Below are 16870 nucleotides of genomic sequence, written 5' to 3'. Positions count from 1 at the left end.
CTCTATACACGTCCCAGATTCCCTGTCCCTGCTTGCACTGCCTGGGCAGTTCCTTCTTTTTTAGTTTAACCAGCAGATCTCGACTCAGCCATGCCAGTCTCTTCCCTTTCCTGCCTGATTTTCTACATACGGGACTGAGCACTGTTGTGCCCTGTGGAAAGCTTCCTTAAATATTTTCCAGCTCTGTTCTGCTCCCTTGTCTCAGAGGACCACGTACCAGAGAGTCCTACCAAGTAATTCCTTGAAGAGCTGGAAGTCTGCTTTCCTGAAATTTAGTGTCCTGACTATACTCTTCACCTGTCCCATCTCCCTCTGGACCTGGAACTTCACCAGTGCATGATGACTGCAGCCCAGGCTGCCTCTGATCCTAATGTCACTGATGAGTTCTCTTGTATTGGTGACCATAAGGTCCAGTATTGCATCTCCTCTGGTGGGGGTCTCTAGCAGTTGGACTAAGAAATTATCTTTGATGCACTCCAGGAGTCTCCTGGATTGCCTACAGTTTGCCGTGCTACTTTTCCAGCATATGTCGGGGCGGTTGAAGTCACCGAGTAGGATGAGAGCTTGTGAGTGCAAAGCCTCCTGTAGCTGGAGGAAGAAAACTTCATTAGTTGTCTCACCTTGATTGGGTGGCCTGTAGTATACACCAACCACAAGTTTTTTCATCTTTAAACCATTTCATCTAATTTTTAATAAAAATCTTTAATTTTTACCCACAAGCTCTCAACCTGTTCATGGCTTCAACAACAGCTCTTCACATTCTATCCCCTTCCTGAGATACAGGGCAACGCCTCCATCCCTCCTTCCTGGTCAGTCTTTCCTGAACACCCTTTAGCCGTGGATAGCCACATTCCAGTCATGGGACTCGTCTCACCACGTTTCTGTGATGGCAACCAGATCATATCTTAATGCTTGCAGAACTCAAGCTTTTATATCTGCGTAATACTGTACCCACTCATTCATAACTTGACTCCAGCTGTAGTGTTGCCTATCTCTGTCGTCTCTGCTGAACTGCAGATCCTCTCTTTGAATTTGCTGCAGAGACATAAGTTTAGAAACCTTCCAGTTGTGAGGAAACTCTGGCTATACTGTTTGGAACTATGACACTGACTCTAGATGAAATTTTTACCCAGATTTGTAGTGGGTTGAAATTTTTTTTCAACTGTATTTCAGAGGTTGAGTGGAATGTACCAATGCCAAAACCCTGTAAAGACAGATCAATTTCATCCTGTTGGGCAAATACTGTGTCAAAATCCCATATCTTGCTTTTCAAGCTTCATCTCAGTAAGGCTGACTTTTGGGCTGAGCTCTGGATGAGGAACTGACTTCCTTTTCAAGGCTCAGGCTTGCAAATCCTTCACAGTCAGTATTTTCGTCCTTTTCCCAGGGCATTCACCACCCAGTTAACTTTTCCTCCTTCCTTTTCTCTGTCTTGTACATCTTGCTGAGCTGTATGGAGAAGAACTTTCCCAATGAACAAGTAGTCAGAAATCCTAAAGCCTGTAACAGTGGCAGACAAGGATTGCATTCATTTATTTATACATCACTTTCATTTACACACATTTAGATAATTGGATCCTTTCAATCTGAAGGCCCAAGTTGGCTTTGAAGGCTCTTGTCCTCATTTTGTAGTCGGAGAAACTGAGGCACAGACCTTAAATGACTTGCTCAGGAGCTTAAGAAGCTGGCAGCAGTCAGAAGTAAAGCTAACCTAGCTTGATTTGCAGTCCCTATTTTAATTTTTAAACATCACCGCTGTGCAGCAAAACAAAGGAGAAAAAAATAACAAAGGTTATCATTTACAGATGACAGAGCTAAACATGATTGCTTCCCTGCCTTGCCACCTTTAATGACTAGCCACCTTGTCATGGATTAGAGTAAGGAATAAACGGTTATTTCCAAGCTGTGCACAAATTTGCTTTTTGAAACCAGAAAAGATGTTCAACCTTTTCCAGTATATTTTTATTTGCTAAAAATGGGGATAATGATTTTAAATAAATGTAAAACGTCTGCCAAATCCCACCTTTACTTGCTGACAATACATGACATTTCAGAAGGATGTGCCACAATGTACTTAGCACATTATATACCCAGGGGGGAGCAGAAGAGGGGGAATACCTTTACCCTATGGTTCTTGTTTTATGTCTGGTATTTTCACCCATTAAAAGCAAACTAGAGTGATCGGCAGTCCTTTTTGCAGTTTGTTTTGCTTAATTCTTCTGGAAACTGTAACGGTATTGAATCAGGTAAGATACTGTCACTTGCTACGAAGTAATTCACCCAGGCAGATTCTGCTTCTCTTGCAGTTTTGTGATGTTGCTTCCTCCTAGATGTCTTTTCTGACTTATCGAACTCAACTTTCATGTCTGTTTGTTCTCTTTTTCCAGCTTCTGGGCATCCTCACTCCTTCTTCTGTCACCTAGAGCTTGGCTCTGACCGGGAAGTGCCTTCCAGTTTTGTCCACTATGTAGATGTGGAATATGACATGCCCACCACTTCTGCATCCAAAGCCACTGTTCGATCCATCTCTGTTGAGGACAAGACCGATGTGAGGAAGTGGGTCAACTATTCAGCACACTACAGTTACAAGGTAAAACTGTGGCATTTGCCATGGTTTCATTGCAAACTGCATTGTCTTGAAAAGTATGAGCAGATGATAAAATACCACAGGTGGATGAGGTGGGAATTTGGCACATGCCAGACTCTGTGCCTTAGCTACTACCCATGTGCAGCTTATTGATTCATGGCAAACAAGCAGTGGTTTATACCTCAGCAAAGATGGAATAAACTTGCTTGCACTTGCTTTGTTGAAAGAGCTTACACACAGACAGCTACTGGGGATTAGCCAATACAGTAAGAGTGTAGACAGGGAGTTCTGCTGTTCCTAATAGCAGCTACAGTGGGAGTGCTACAGCAGACAAAAGGATTGCGTTATTTCTGCACCTGCCCTAAAAAGAGGAGCAGATGGGAAAATGCAGTATGTATATACCTGCCAAGAATCTCAGTATGCCATGTTAGCTGATCACTCAGCAGAGAAATTGGCATCCTACCTGCCATCTTTAAGAGCAATGACAAGACATACTGAAAAGATTCTCGTGCGATTATTTCTAATGGTAATTGTAATAACATTTTTAATAGTCCTTACATTCCCTGAAGATGGTATTTGATCTTCCTAAGAATTCCTTTTAAGAATTAAACATTGGATTATTCCTGAGTTTTTGAAGGTGCTGAAATTTAGAACACAAACATAGACGTGCATTTTGTAAATGAATCTCTTTGCCTTATTTATCAGTCTTTGTGGAGTTTAAAAGTGAGACTGGTCTGCTGCTGTGACTTAGAAAGCCACCTATCTTCTGCCAAATTGATTCTGTGTTTGGATTCAGACTACAGCTGGGGATGCCAATGAATATAAAATCATGTAAGACTGGTTCTCTGCATGACATTATGTCTCCTGGAAATAATGTCATGACACTGAACTGTTTGGATTAGACTGAAAACACTTACAGTAAACCAAATCCATCTTTTCCTCCTCAGTCCATTTCTCTTCACAAACCACTCAGTTTACCAGGAGTTTCTTCAGCTGAGCAGGACATAAATCAGCACTAAGGAAGATTTTTGAATCTTTTGTTTTCCTTTCTCATTTCAAATGTTCTCCCTCTTTTTACTCTGCCAGGTTGAAATAGAGCAGAAAAAAAGCTTGAATGAGGATCTGAAGGGAGAAGATGCTGCAAATGTCAAAGAATGTGCTGTGCAGTAAAGGAAGATCAGTCTGCAAATCCCAAGAGGGATTTCAAACTAATATACCTGGAAGAATGGACTTGCAGGGATTTGGTATTGGTTTTTAAGAAGTATGGAGTACTGCTTTTAAAATAATGCTCTGAAGAGTATTATTTTGCCTTCTAACGATCCATACTTTGAGAAGAAGCTCACGAGTGCTTTCTTTGGAGCAGACCCATGGGCTTTTGCTGGAATGATTTAAGTACAATTGGGGTATAGACAGAATGACTTGTTTTACAGACAAGTTTGCCTTTTCTGCCTCTTCACCATCTAGATTCTGCACTAAAGTATGGTCTAGCCACCATCACAGCCAAACCAGAAAGCAGCCTTTATCTCACAATCCTGCCTTGTATGTTAAGCCGTTTGTTTTTTTTTTTTTGTATACCTGTTGGTTTGGTCATTGGCAGATTCACTTCCTTCTCAACTGCCAAATAAAACCCAGGGAGCACTGAGTGAACAATTGTTTAAGATCTCATTTTTTGAAGTGGTCAACAGAGTGAAAACCCTGAGCATCATTCTGGAGGATCAACAAACTCTGCATCCTAAACATAGTAAATGGTCAAGCAGATGAACTATAGGTAGGACAGCTAATCATGTAGCTGCTGTTCTGTTCACCCCTTCCTGTCTTGTCCTCTGAACAACATGTTGTTTTGCACATTTTCATGGGGTCTGCACAAGTTACAAGAAAGCCTCTGCAGTTTCTCAAATGTTTTGTTAGTCTGGGCTGTTCTGTTATCTTGACTGAACGTGGTTATAGCTGCTAGTAATGGGGAATGTGTGTTATAATAGAGGTGACACAGGAGGGCCACTGCTTAGATCATTCCTGCCTAGAAAGATGTTTAAGGGGAAAATATTGGGTTTGAGGTTTGGTTGGGATTTTTATTTTTTCTTGGATGCATAGGTGGGTGGTTATTGAGAATGTCAGAACACAGTTACTTTAACAGCGTGCTGTTAATGCTGTTTGCCTTTCTGAAAGTCCTTGGAAGTCTCTCCAGCAGAATATTACTTTCATGTTCTATCTTCAACCTACAATATAAGTAACTTGTATCTTAATAAAACCCCCACTAACTGGGACCCAAAATCTCTTTTCAAAAATTAAAAAAAACCTTCATGGAGGATTTTTATCTCCACTTAGCTGAAAGTAACAGCAAGTCTTAAAACTTCTTTCTAAATAAAAATGCAGAGAGCAAAAATCACTCAATCATATATGTTTTCAGAAAAAACAGTGTACAAAGTACCCGTTTTTTTATAGTTATTTCCATGGCTTGCGTAATATTATGTCTCAAGGTAATTTTAAATGTAATAAAAGTAATTTATTAAATCATTTATCTTTTGAAAGGTTACTGCTGACTTAAAAATCACACATTTGGAAAGCCTTGGCAATGTAATTTAAATTCATAATGAATTAAAATGAAAGCTTTTTTATATTTCACTTTACATTTCATATAACATAAAATTATAATACAGTCTCAATTTACTACTTTCACTGTGACTCCTATAAAATTTCCTACAATGTTAAAATCCCAAGTAAAACATGACATTAATTACATTGTGTCTAAAACCAGTAGTAGTAGAATTGAAAACAAATTATAGGGAACTTCTAAATGCCTTTTTATATGCACTTAAGTTCCAGGCCTAGATCATCCTAGTGATAGATATTTACACATGTACACGGTTTTAAATACAGAATGTCTCGCTCCTTCTAGGACTTCTTAATAAGCGTGTAATGTTCTACTGCAGGCAGTCCTACTGAAGCCCAGATTGCTCCTCAGAGCGCACCAGTTAGGACTGAGCATTTGCAACCTCTCTGCATGGAAGAATGCTACTAAAGTTTTTGAAGCATTTTGAGTTCACTGGGTTAAAATTACTGATAAAAGGCAAAGAATTGTTATTAAGTGATAACTTGTATAGGTTTTGAAATACCCTACAGCAGGGGGCTGAATTCATGACTGATTCTCAGCTCTGCCACAGGCTGGCTGTGATCAGCTGCATGGCAACTCCTCTACAAAATTCACTCTTCTTTTTAAAGGCATTCAAAGAAATTCTGGGTGTTTTTCCTGTTTTCACTACAGCTCCTAGTGTACAGTTTCTGTAAAGGACCAGCAAGAAATGCAACAAAACCAAGCTGAAGGAGTGCTGAGATGTTGCTGAGCAAGTGTGAAAATGTTTCGTGAAAGAAACACTCAGGAGATTTCCTACTCTGATCTGCAGGCTCACTGTCTGAATTTTTGCTTGTTGTCCACCAGCCCTTGAAAACTCAAATGAGTACTAGCAAATAAGCAAAATTATGTACTCCTTAAAAGAGGTGAGAAAATGAAAGGAATATAATTTTCCATCTCTGTTGAATTTTAAGCTTTTCAGTCTCTATCATACTCCAGCCATAGAATATTTCATGTCCTCCAAATTAAAGAAAGATGAACATACAGGAGGTTTCTGGATTTACTTAATTTTTTCTACCCCTTACGATTATTTTTCTTTTTTTTTTTCTTAAATTCAGAGTTAATGAATAAAAGTAATAGTATGAGCCTGACTCTGATCTCTCTTACATAGTTACTTGTACAACAGAAGTATCTCTTCCAAGCCTAATGGAGTTAGGCAAGCAAAAGTGGCAGTGTTGTAATTTATAAAAGACTATTTTAATCCATTCTGATCTCTGGAGAATATCTTTCTGATGTTTCTGCCACTGAATTTTCAAGATTTTAGGATGAATACCTCTGCCAGAGTTTCAAAAGATCTCGTTTCCAATTGAAGCACTAGAGTAAGCAGTTTGATTTTTCAAAAGAGCACTAACAACCAAAATCTTTAGAATATCTAGGGTTGGTATCACAAGATGTCACCATTGAAAATTTTTTTCAGTCCAGCATATTAACAAACACTGAGCATTGGAACACTAGGGTTCTTAGTGCCCTTTTTGAGGTTTTCACTGTTCTTGCTTATTAAATAGTGCCAGTTTTTCAGTGGTAGATACTGCCACTGTATGACCTTTATGCACATCTATAAGGATGCAGTAGTAATTTGGATTTTGATGGAAGTGAGGAGAAAAGAGCTGAGTTTTGTCAGTTTTAGAGCAGCCGAAATTATTTAGATGCAAGCTACGTTTGTAATGAGGATTTTATTTTTTTTATCTTAGGGGAAAAAAGTCTTAGAATAGTTTCAGTTTAATATTCCTTTTGAGAAAGATATAATGACTGTCCTTTGGTTTATTTGAAAACTTTATAGTACTCAAACAGTTCATGCAGGAAACGTGCCTTCAAGTAAGCATACATTTACTCCTGGAAGCTATTCCCACTTTCAACCTTCTTTCTATTTCTCATTACAGTTTTGTTTAATTTTAGTACTGTGGTAAGACTTGAGGTGTTGCAGAAAATTTTGCCTAGAAAAATAAACAGTCTTTATCACAACGGGTAAAGGCAAACATCATCTCTGGGCAGCTGATCTTATTTTAGTGAATGCATTTATTAACTATGGATACTCTGCTAGAAAAAGGAAATGGGCAAATTCCACTGAGAAACACTGACTGATGAGTTTGGGGTTTTTTTTATTTAGACTCACTCTAGTCATCCTATGAAAGAGACAGACTTTTGGTTCTTCACTGTAGCAGTCTCCTAAGAAACATTGCAGAAATAATTACCTTTTCTGGTGGGTTGCTGGCTGGCATACTTGCTTGACAGGGCACCCCAGGCCTGTTGGCCTACCTGTCCATGTGACTTAGTAGTTGCTAAAACTTCCTCTTAATCAGTCATCTCCCAGGACAGAGAGCAATTACATGCAAAAGAGCTTGAAAGCAAGAAGAAAAGGTGTAGAAGTTCAGCCTGGAGGTACTTCTTCTGTCTTGTTTCTTGCATGAAATTATCAGTAATTTCCTTGGCTCTTGAATACACACAAACTAATCAAGCCCTTGATAGTTCACCTCTTTTTCAGAGGGTAAAAAATTCTTTTCAGTGGCTCTTAGCAGCTCGTGTCTATAGCTGTATTCATCTTGCCATTACTTACCCTCTTCTGCCACTGATGTTAAATCTACATCATGGGTTGTCTGAGATATAAAACCTTGTGTGGTAAAAAGCACAAGCACAGCTGTTCCTAGCCTTCCTGTTTTGCTCAGCCAGCCACCCACACATCCATCCTCCTATCCATCCTACCTTTCCTCCCTCCCTCAACACTTGCAATTCGTTCTTTGCACTATTGACACTGATTGGTTTGTTGATTGTTTTGTAACATGTTCCTACCTTTTTATTTTGTGAAATAAGAAAGTCTATACACTGGCTAACTTTGTAGAAGTGGTTTGTTTTGGGGTTTTTTTTTTCTTTTTGTTTTATCCGTTGAAACGGGATGTCATGTTTTGTTTGAACTGTGGGAAAACTTAAATAAATGTTAAGATAAAACAGCATATCCACATTTTCACTGTGAAATTGAAGTTTTATGTGCTGCATATCCTGATAACTACATATGAATCCTCTTGAGTTCAGAGGAGGAAAAGGGAGTGTACTGAATGGCATCAAGAAGCACATAAATGGAAGTAATAGGATTATATACAGAAAATAGGTTATTTCGTTTGATCATCCAGACTAGAAGACAGACTGCAAAGGCAATGAAGCAGGTCTAGAGCTTGAGTCTCTCTAGAGCTGAGCTTTTACTAAAAGTTGTGCGGAGCAGTGCTGACATAATACAGAAGAGGATCTAACATTTAAATGAAGCCATCCTGAAACAAAGTAATTTAGAACTGAAGCTTCTTCTCAGTGGACCTCTTCTACTTCTCTGACCTCTACAGTCAGGAGTACATGCGAGGACAGTGTCTTCCTGTGATCAGAACATTTGTTTGCAAAGTAAGGATAAGATATACATTATTTACAGAGTACTCTGGTATGATTCTTTGTGTTCTTTCAAACTTGAATAAGCTATATATCATTACATATATCTTTCCACTTCTTAGTCACTTAGACCACTTGCAGTCTGCCGTTTTTCTCAAGAGCACTCCCTGAATAAGACTGAAGAGTTCAGCAGACTCATTGACCTAAGAAAACCAGATACCCATCATAAGAGCTGCTCAGATCATTGCTCTGAGCTCAGCATGTTCTCCAGAGTATGCTTCAGTAAAACTGACAAGTCAATCATTTCACAGAGTAAGAAAATGGAGGTACACAGGGAATGAAGCCTGAAGAGTAAATCAAGTCAGACTGAAGAAAGAAGGAAAGTTAAACAGAAAGATTCTAGGACTTAATACCAGCAGTTTATTTACAATAATTCAGGTATGCAGTGACATTTTGGAACTTATAGAATCAAATTGGGACAGCTTGATAATATGCAAAATGGTTTTAAAAGGACTTAGAGAAAAAGATGACAGTTTGAAAACAGGCAGCTCAAAGTTTCTTGACAATAGTGCAAGTCCTTCAAGATAAGACAAAATATCACCCTACAAAAGATTGAGAAGTCAGAGTGCCATTGCAATGTGTACCCAAACAAAAGACATCATTAGAGTGAGACAGCACAATCTGGAGACAAAAAAAACACCAGTTTTCGTTCAGTATTCTTTGTTACCATGATTGCCCTCACCACCTAGTCCAGATATGTTGTAAATTCAAAAGCTGCTGAAAGTCAGCTGAGTTAAAACAAAAGATAGAGGAGCAGCCCATTGTTTTGGCCTGTTGACACACAGCCAGCAGCTCTGTGTCACAGAAGATCTGTCTGAGACATGAAGGACACCAGTCCCAGAAAAAAAAGCTTTTTGTCATACTATTGGAAACCTAAAAGCAACTTCCATATAAACAGGTGTCTTTCTCAACCCTGGATAACAGGGCAGCAAAGCCTGATGGAGAGGGGTGATTATACCACTGACTGCAGCTACACTGGGGTACCACAACATGTGGCTGGGATTCAGGGGTGTGGGCACAATGGGCCTGTCCAGCTCAGAGTCTTCTGCAGTCTCCTATTTGCTTCTGCCCCAGGGGATGTAGATAAACCGGGAGCAATCATCTTGGACCGAGTTGCTGCTGAAGGGACAGAAGGAATACAGGGTAAATACAGCCTAAAGTAACTTCCTCAGGTGAGAACTTCTTTTGCAAAGGTTTCCCTTTACAAAGAACAGAAAAGGAGAGCTCTGTTCCTCTGTGTGGAAGGAAAGAAATTTATTAGGGCACAGTCAGTTCAGCAATCATATTAATACAGAGAGTACTCACATTAAATGGGAATGGAATGGGAAAAGTCCATGTCAGTTCACAATGCAGGCAGAACGGTAGCAGAGTTCTGGCATCTGGAAAGGGAAACGAAAGCAAAATTGCACACAGTTTTCAACTAAGACAAGAACAGAGTTCAACCACTACAGTGTCCTCTGTCTCTACCTCCCTTTGATCAAAATATTGTCTAAACCGTACTGTATCAGCCAACAGGCTTCCTCCCACCCTGCCCCAACAAACTGTTGCTGGTACCCTTTGCCCAGGAGGAAGAAATGTCCCTGGCAAGTCAGAAAGTGACAGCTGGTGCAAAAAGAACAACCAGGGTGGCAAAACAGATACACTGAAGTTACAATCTCAACAGAGAAAAATGTGTGCTAATACCTCATGAAGTCCAGTGACAAGTTAGGAACTACGCAAAAAATAAGACATGGGGAGCCCCATTCTACAAATATTGACCCTGGGATCAAAGGAAGAAAAAAAAAACTCAGTAAAAAAATTTAGTATGAATATTATGTGAACAAATAGAACAAATCACATTGTCAAAATCAGCTCTCAAATTGTACAGGGCCAAAAGACCTGAAAGACACAGGATGATGAAAGTATGAGTTGATAGTGGTGTTTCTGCTTGGTAAGTTATGTTATGTGGTATGGGTCCTACCTGCAGAAGTAAACTACAGAGTGGAACAACAGGTAGTTTAGCTGTGTGTTGACACTCCCCAGCTTTGCAGGAGTTAAAGGACTGTTGCTCTTTAGTGGTTACTGCAAATTTCCATTTTTTTGCCTGGACTGCTGACCTGTGGCAGACTCAATGAACACAAGTCTCACTGGTTTTCAGGACTGTGAATCCCATGCAGGATTTCACCTGTCGTTGACATACTGACATACTGAGTAAGATCTCAAAACAGGGTGTAAGATATGACTGCATCAATTGATTCCATGTTTAGCTGAGAGGCCAACAGACAAGTTAATTTTTCAAGGTGTTGACTGCTCTTTTCACCTAAATAGTCCTTACCTGTTTGCACAGTCATGCGTAGTATCAGTTTAAATTTACATTCACAAAGCACTTTAAATACCTCCAACAGAAAATGGAGGATAACGGATGATAACTTTTAGCTACTGTCTATTAAAAACCAAAACCATATGTGTGTTTTGCATAGGCATGGATAGGCTTATACAATTAAGCACTGTATGATGGAAAGAACAGTAGTTTGACATTTTTATTTTCTGGCCACTCTTTAGAAGACAGACACCGCCCATTGGTGGGTCTACGTCCAATTCTGGACAGCCAAGCCCACTACTTCCATCTGGTAGACCTCCATGCAGCTCCTGCCTCATTGTGGAAGAACTAAAATTTCCAGGACCTCTCATAAATTTGCATGAAAGATATCTACATACACCTACTGCTTCTGTACATGCCTCAAACCACCACAGTACCAGACGGTTATTTAGCTGAGTCCAGCTAGGGTTTTTCAAGCCAAATGCTCTCCTACCATCCCTCCCTGGAAAGTTTCTGATCTGCTGCCATGCTCAGAGTAACCATTGCGTGCTCTGACCCTGCTCAGTGCATTGCACTGAAGTTAATCGAGCTGGTTTTGAGTCCCTTTCTCCTCCTTGTTTGAGACTACCTAGAAGGCTGCGACAGAGTTGGAGACAGTTAAAAGACTGAAAAGAGACACTGAAGACTTCAAAGGTTCAGAGCACTGACTGAGTTTGTCCATCCCTAACTGCAATTTCTGAAATGCTGTTGAGTAAATTATGGAAACAATTCTTGAAGCAGGAACTAGACACCAGACCTGCCCTCTCCCTCCAGACATTTCTTTCTCTGCTGAGCTCACTGAACCTAGAAGGCCTGAGGTGGCCAGTGAAAGTACTTTATAGGATAAATAATAACACCACTTGAGAAAAGTGCCTTATCTGTTTGCTGAGGTGCTACAGAAATAGACGTGTTTAAATACATCCTTGTGCTGCATTTTCTAAGAATTGATTTGTTTAAAAAAAATGTCTCCTTCCTGGAACAAAATGATCCTACTCTATTAGAGCCTGGCAAGAATACAGCTATATGCCAGCGAAATAAATCCCTTATAGCATAGGCACAGTTTTCCTTCCCAGCACCCACAATAAACACATGAAAAGCAGTTTCAATCTGTCCTGAAGTAATTTCTTACCTAATTTTTAGGTTTAAGAAAAAGATCTACCAGTCACGATTTTTTGGGTTGCATTAATAATTTAACATTTACTACACGTTACTAACCTGCTTTTACAGAAGTTACAGCCAGCAGTCATTGTTTTCAATGAGAGTGCTACTGGGCAAATTTAGCTTTTAACATTTTGAAAACATATTTCTCTGATTTTGCTTTCTGCTCGGGTTACTATACTGGCACAGGAGTTCTGCCTCCCTCTTGTGGCTACTTTTACTAACAACTCGGAAAGGAAACATTTACAATGCAGCCACAATCAGAGTTCATGATAGTTATCTTACTGATATAAGCCTCCTCCTCAAGTTTGGCAGAAAAGCCCCATTATGTTGGGAATCTCCCACACAAAAATTTCTACCCAAGAGAGAAATTATTTTTCACTTTCATGTGGAAACAACTGAACCTGTTTGTTAAAAACAATGGTAATTCATGCTGGTTACATTTGGTAATCAATCCTGAATGTTCCGATTCAAGTCAGCCAAATGAATGAGCTCTGCCTAGGAGTTATTTAGGTATATTCCAGGTGATGTGATATTTTCAAGTAGTGCAAAAAACTCATAGCCCATACATTTTAAGATATCACTTTATCTTTTCCTATCGCCTTCCATTTAAATACTACATAGTCCTCTTCAAACACTGAAAATTAAGCTCTCCAAAGAGTTAACTGAAATAAAAGACAGTGCCTCTCAGACAATAAGAAAGCTAAGGCAGCATTAAACCACTGCCTTGGAATACTAGATCTGGAAACAGATCTTATGTCCCTCCATTGTTACCCTAACCCGGAACATCTTCTCCCTTCAAGGTTCTCAGCAGACTTACAGCATTTGTGGTGTGATTTACCTTGAGTGTCTCTGCTCTGTGCCCTTGTATTCTTCATTGTTTACCAGTTTACACTGATATAGCGCGTTGCTTGCCGTAACATTCAGAAAGACATTGTGTCTTGAAAGTCATAGCTAGAAACTGGGCAGGGGGGACCTGGAAATTTGTAGCAGAGGACTACAGTAATGGAAAGAGAATAAGCTGCACAGCTTAAACAGTACTGATGGTCTTACTTCCTTAGGTCTAAAAGAAAGTGACTCTGTAGTTCGGCACCAGCTACTTGATCACATCCTCCAGCTCCTTCTCCAATTTCACCTGGCTTTGCCAGCAGGGCAAAGGATTTACTTTGACCACTCATATGTTTATGTAACTGTCCAGTAATATGGATAGAGATATTACCACTTTGGCTTTGAAGGTGCTTTCATCTGCTTCACGTTAGATGATACCCATCAGCACCTCCTTGGCAGCTGGCCAGTGAAAACATTGACAGGAGCTGAGCCCAGCCGCCTTACAGGCTCTGACAGCAGCAGCAACAGCTAGAACTTCTTGGGAAAAATCATACCTGGTGCCTACAGAGCAGATCCAATAAAGGCAGCGTTGGGCCCTCGCCCTATAACTGTTAATACTGCATTTGTATCTGGCCAGATGAGTCAGAGCATGGATCAGCCCTTCCAACACAAATGCAGCTCTCTGAAAATTCTGCAGACGAGAGTGTGCTTTGCCCATATCACAAAACAGACTGGAGGCAAAATTGCAGGTATAGCAGGTGCAATGGGATGCCTCACTGGAAATTTGCTACCAATTTACCTAGAGTCTGCCTGTGGGAGAAATGAGATGGCTGATGACAGCAGGTCATATTGCAAGTCTAGGAAGATTTGTGGTGGAAGATGACACTTATGATGGAAAAATAATCTTCTGTCCAAAGCAGCTGAGGGAAAATGCGAGCTCTGGCCTATAAGCACATCTTCACATTTTTTACACATTTGCAGATGTCAAAATCTTGATATGCCCAAGACTCCCAGGTTACACGTCATTTGGCATGAAAACTCAAACAGAGAGGAGCTCTGGAAATGGGTCACAGGTTAGAAGTGGCAATAAATGCCTAGGGTCCTATAACTCCATTACGTGATGAGCTGGGCTGGCTCATTCCTGCTGTTTTCCTGTCTCTCAAAGTCAGGGACTCCAATTGCTCAGCAGCCCTCACTGCTAGCACAGCTTTGCCAGTTAGGTAATTAGCCTCAGCATGGGAACTGCACATTAACTGCTCATAAACCATAGGCTGGCCGCAACTGAGTTCACGTTCACTGTCCCTCACTGGGAAGGCTGAACACAGCCAAAACTGAACTAGAGTAGTTTCCTGCAAATTCCACCCAGTCCTGTGAAAAATAACCCTAGGACTCATCTAGGAGGGTGGAGGAAGCAAAGATTCATCTTGTCTGCCTGATGTTGGGCCTCAGAGGGACCATATGATCACCTCTGAATAGGCTGTAAAGGGCACACCCATGGTTTTTCCATGAAAGCTGCAGCCTCTTTGCCGTTAGAGCAGCTCTATGGGCTACTCAGCTAGTTAGAAGCTTGAATGGTTTGCAAGACTACTCGTGTGAGTGCAGAGGAACGTACATAGTTCGTAGGAGGCAGTAAGCATGGAAAGTGGAGCTAACCTGCCTTGCACAAAAGCGTTTTTTAGTTTATGGACACGTGAACGTGTGGCCGTGGGACAAAGCGCTGAGTAAAATACACCACAGCACATCTCTGCTTGGCGGCGCCTGCCTGTGTGCAGTCTCCCACTCTGCCAGCTGTCTAAGGGAATCCAAGGCTACACAAACACGCACATGTTCCCAAAGGAATCACACAGAGCAGCACCATGCCACAGTTACACACTGCATATTTATATTCTGGCATACTCCAGGGTGATTACTTTATCCTAAGGCACCACATGGAGCCTGAGGTATGTAAGGCTCACAAAGCCACACTATAGATCACTCTGTGCGATTTTTTTCTTCATGAATATTTCACTTTTCAATGCTTGCAATATATCAGGAATAACTTTGCTGAAGTGAATTTAGTTTTGCTGTGGACTTCCGCACATCATAGCTGCTAGCTGGAATATATGGCAGTAATCAGTAAAAACATTTATCAGCATGTTATGGAAAGCTTTGCTTTAGATCCATAATGTAGGATATTGTGAGTAGGGAGACTAATTGGTATTTTAAGTGCATATCTTTTGTTACCCGACTTCTTTGTTGTTTGGCTTCATGGATCAGAGCCAGCAATACTTTGGCTGCTGTCAGAATCTCATCACAGTTGAGTAACTGTGATTCATAACAGTCACAGTCTGAGTAATTAACGTTAACTACTTAAAAAACACTTATCCAAGGCAGTACTGACAGAACATGTAACTTGAAGGTACTCCTTTAGCTCACGCCCTTGAAGAGAAGCTCTAGGCTTCAGGATTTTAGGGGCTTTTTTTTTTTTATCTATTTAAGAATCAGCACTCTGTATTCAAATTATGACCCATTCAGGCTGTAGAGACCGAAGCATTAGGTCAAACATGTATACACGTGTGAAAAATAAAGGGGTGGTCTGTGCCTTAAGACCAGTAATCTTCCTACTACAGCAAGCGGGGTGTGCATTTTAGTAACGGCCAATTCTTCTTCAATAAAAGGAAGCCTGGGGACTTTTCTACATGACAAAGCATTTGGCTACAATGTTGTTTTGAAGCATTTCCTCCTCTAGTCACTTCTTTCTACTCCCATCAGCTCTTTCAGTAGCACTAACGCGCCTTTTGTGGGGCTGCCCGATGAACCAGATCAGGAAACTGATGCAGGTTAAAAATTAGCCAGCAGAGGGGAAAAAAAAAAGATATAAAAATGGCACAGCAAGGAATTGGCACAACTGCAAAAGCAGAGCACGGTGGCACAGGGACAGAATGAGCACACAGTCGCACGGGAAGGAAGTACGAATGCCTGAAATCCTCATTATCACAGAATGCTTGGGGGTCGTGGGAATGATGGGGTCAGTGTTTCGATTAAGTTTTGGCTTTATGAACCAAGCGTAGTTTTTGTCAACAAGAGACATGAAAGAAACTATCTCTGAGCCACAAACCCGTGACAGCAGAAAACCTCTGCTAAGGTGTAAATGCAGCCTAAGAAAAGTTTGTTGCCTCCTCCAGCTGTAACTGATAGTTGACCAGAAACAGCTGTTCTAAAGACCATAGTGCAGCTGTGTGATTTTTTTGAGGGATGGGCTGAAGGAGGCTAACAAAAGTCAATTCCCTAAGTAGAGGAGGCATAAATAGCCCTAGAAAATAAAGTTTTGCAAAATCTGATATGGAGTTTGTGTATAAGCCAGAGAGGGAATTGTGATTATGGTAAAGGAGGAACCGCAGCCTTGAGAGGAGAGGATCTAGCAGTTAATGGCAGGCTTTAGAAGAAAGTTTTATGATGGGTGTACTGTCCTATGGGTTTTCTGGTGGTGTTCCTCATTCTCTGAAGGCCTGAGAAGTTGGAGATTTACGCAGACAGAAGGAGTTACAACTATAGCAGCTGGTCACCTGCTAATGTAGTCTTCTGTGAGTATGATATATTTTGTTTGGAGGAGAGAAGGTGGCTTTCTAATGCTGGTAGCTTTGTGGCTTTAACTGTATAACCAAATGCATAGTTTTATTGTCCTGTTTAGACATGCCCTAATGACAAAGAAGTAGATACAAGTTATTTGCAAACATCTATATATATTCTAATAGTAAATAGTCTTAGTCTATATTAAAGACAAATTTTTGTGCTTCTTACTTTGCTCAAGAACTTGGTAAGAGCAGAGCAAGCCTGGGACTCCTAGGTCTAATCATGAAACAAAAGCTTAATGTGTAACAATTAAGGCCTTGCCTGCTCTAGCATTTCAAACTTAGGATTT

The 16870-nt window shown here is 40.5% G+C and overlaps 1 protein-coding gene and 1 long non-coding RNA gene across 3 annotated transcripts in view; one reads left to right on the top strand and one right to left on the bottom strand.

Annotated features, from left to right (window-relative positions):
* Window positions 1-9758, top strand: part of STON2 (stonin 2) — an 84002-nt gene extending 74244 nt beyond the window's left edge. For both annotated transcript variants that reach the window (XM_054067414.1, XM_054067412.1), the window contains exons 6-7: window positions 2388-2590; window positions 3674-9758. In XM_054067414.1, coding sequence (XP_053923389.1) covers window positions 2388-2590; window positions 3674-3757 — 287 coding nt within the window. In that variant the 3' untranslated portion in view covers window positions 3758-9758. The remainder of the gene's footprint in view (window positions 1-2387; window positions 2591-3673) is intronic.
* The window catches only part of LOC128852254 (uncharacterized), a 20319-nt gene continuing 5363 nt past the window's right edge, over window positions 1915-16870 (bottom strand). Inside the window, exons 2-3 of the long non-coding RNA XR_008449983.1 lie at window positions 9951-10024; window positions 1915-2528 (exon numbers count right to left, since the gene is read on the bottom strand). This is a non-coding gene — a long non-coding RNA (uncharacterized LOC128852254). The remainder of the gene's footprint in view (window positions 2529-9950; window positions 10025-16870) is intronic.

This window comes from Cuculus canorus, chromosome 5, assembly GCF_017976375.1.
Source record: "Cuculus canorus isolate bCucCan1 chromosome 5, bCucCan1.pri, whole genome shotgun sequence".
In the NCBI taxonomy this organism is placed as follows: domain Eukaryota; kingdom Metazoa; phylum Chordata; class Aves; order Cuculiformes; family Cuculidae; genus Cuculus; species Cuculus canorus.
Note: the sequence above shows the minus strand (reverse complement) of the source record. Positions and strands in the feature narration are given on the sequence as shown.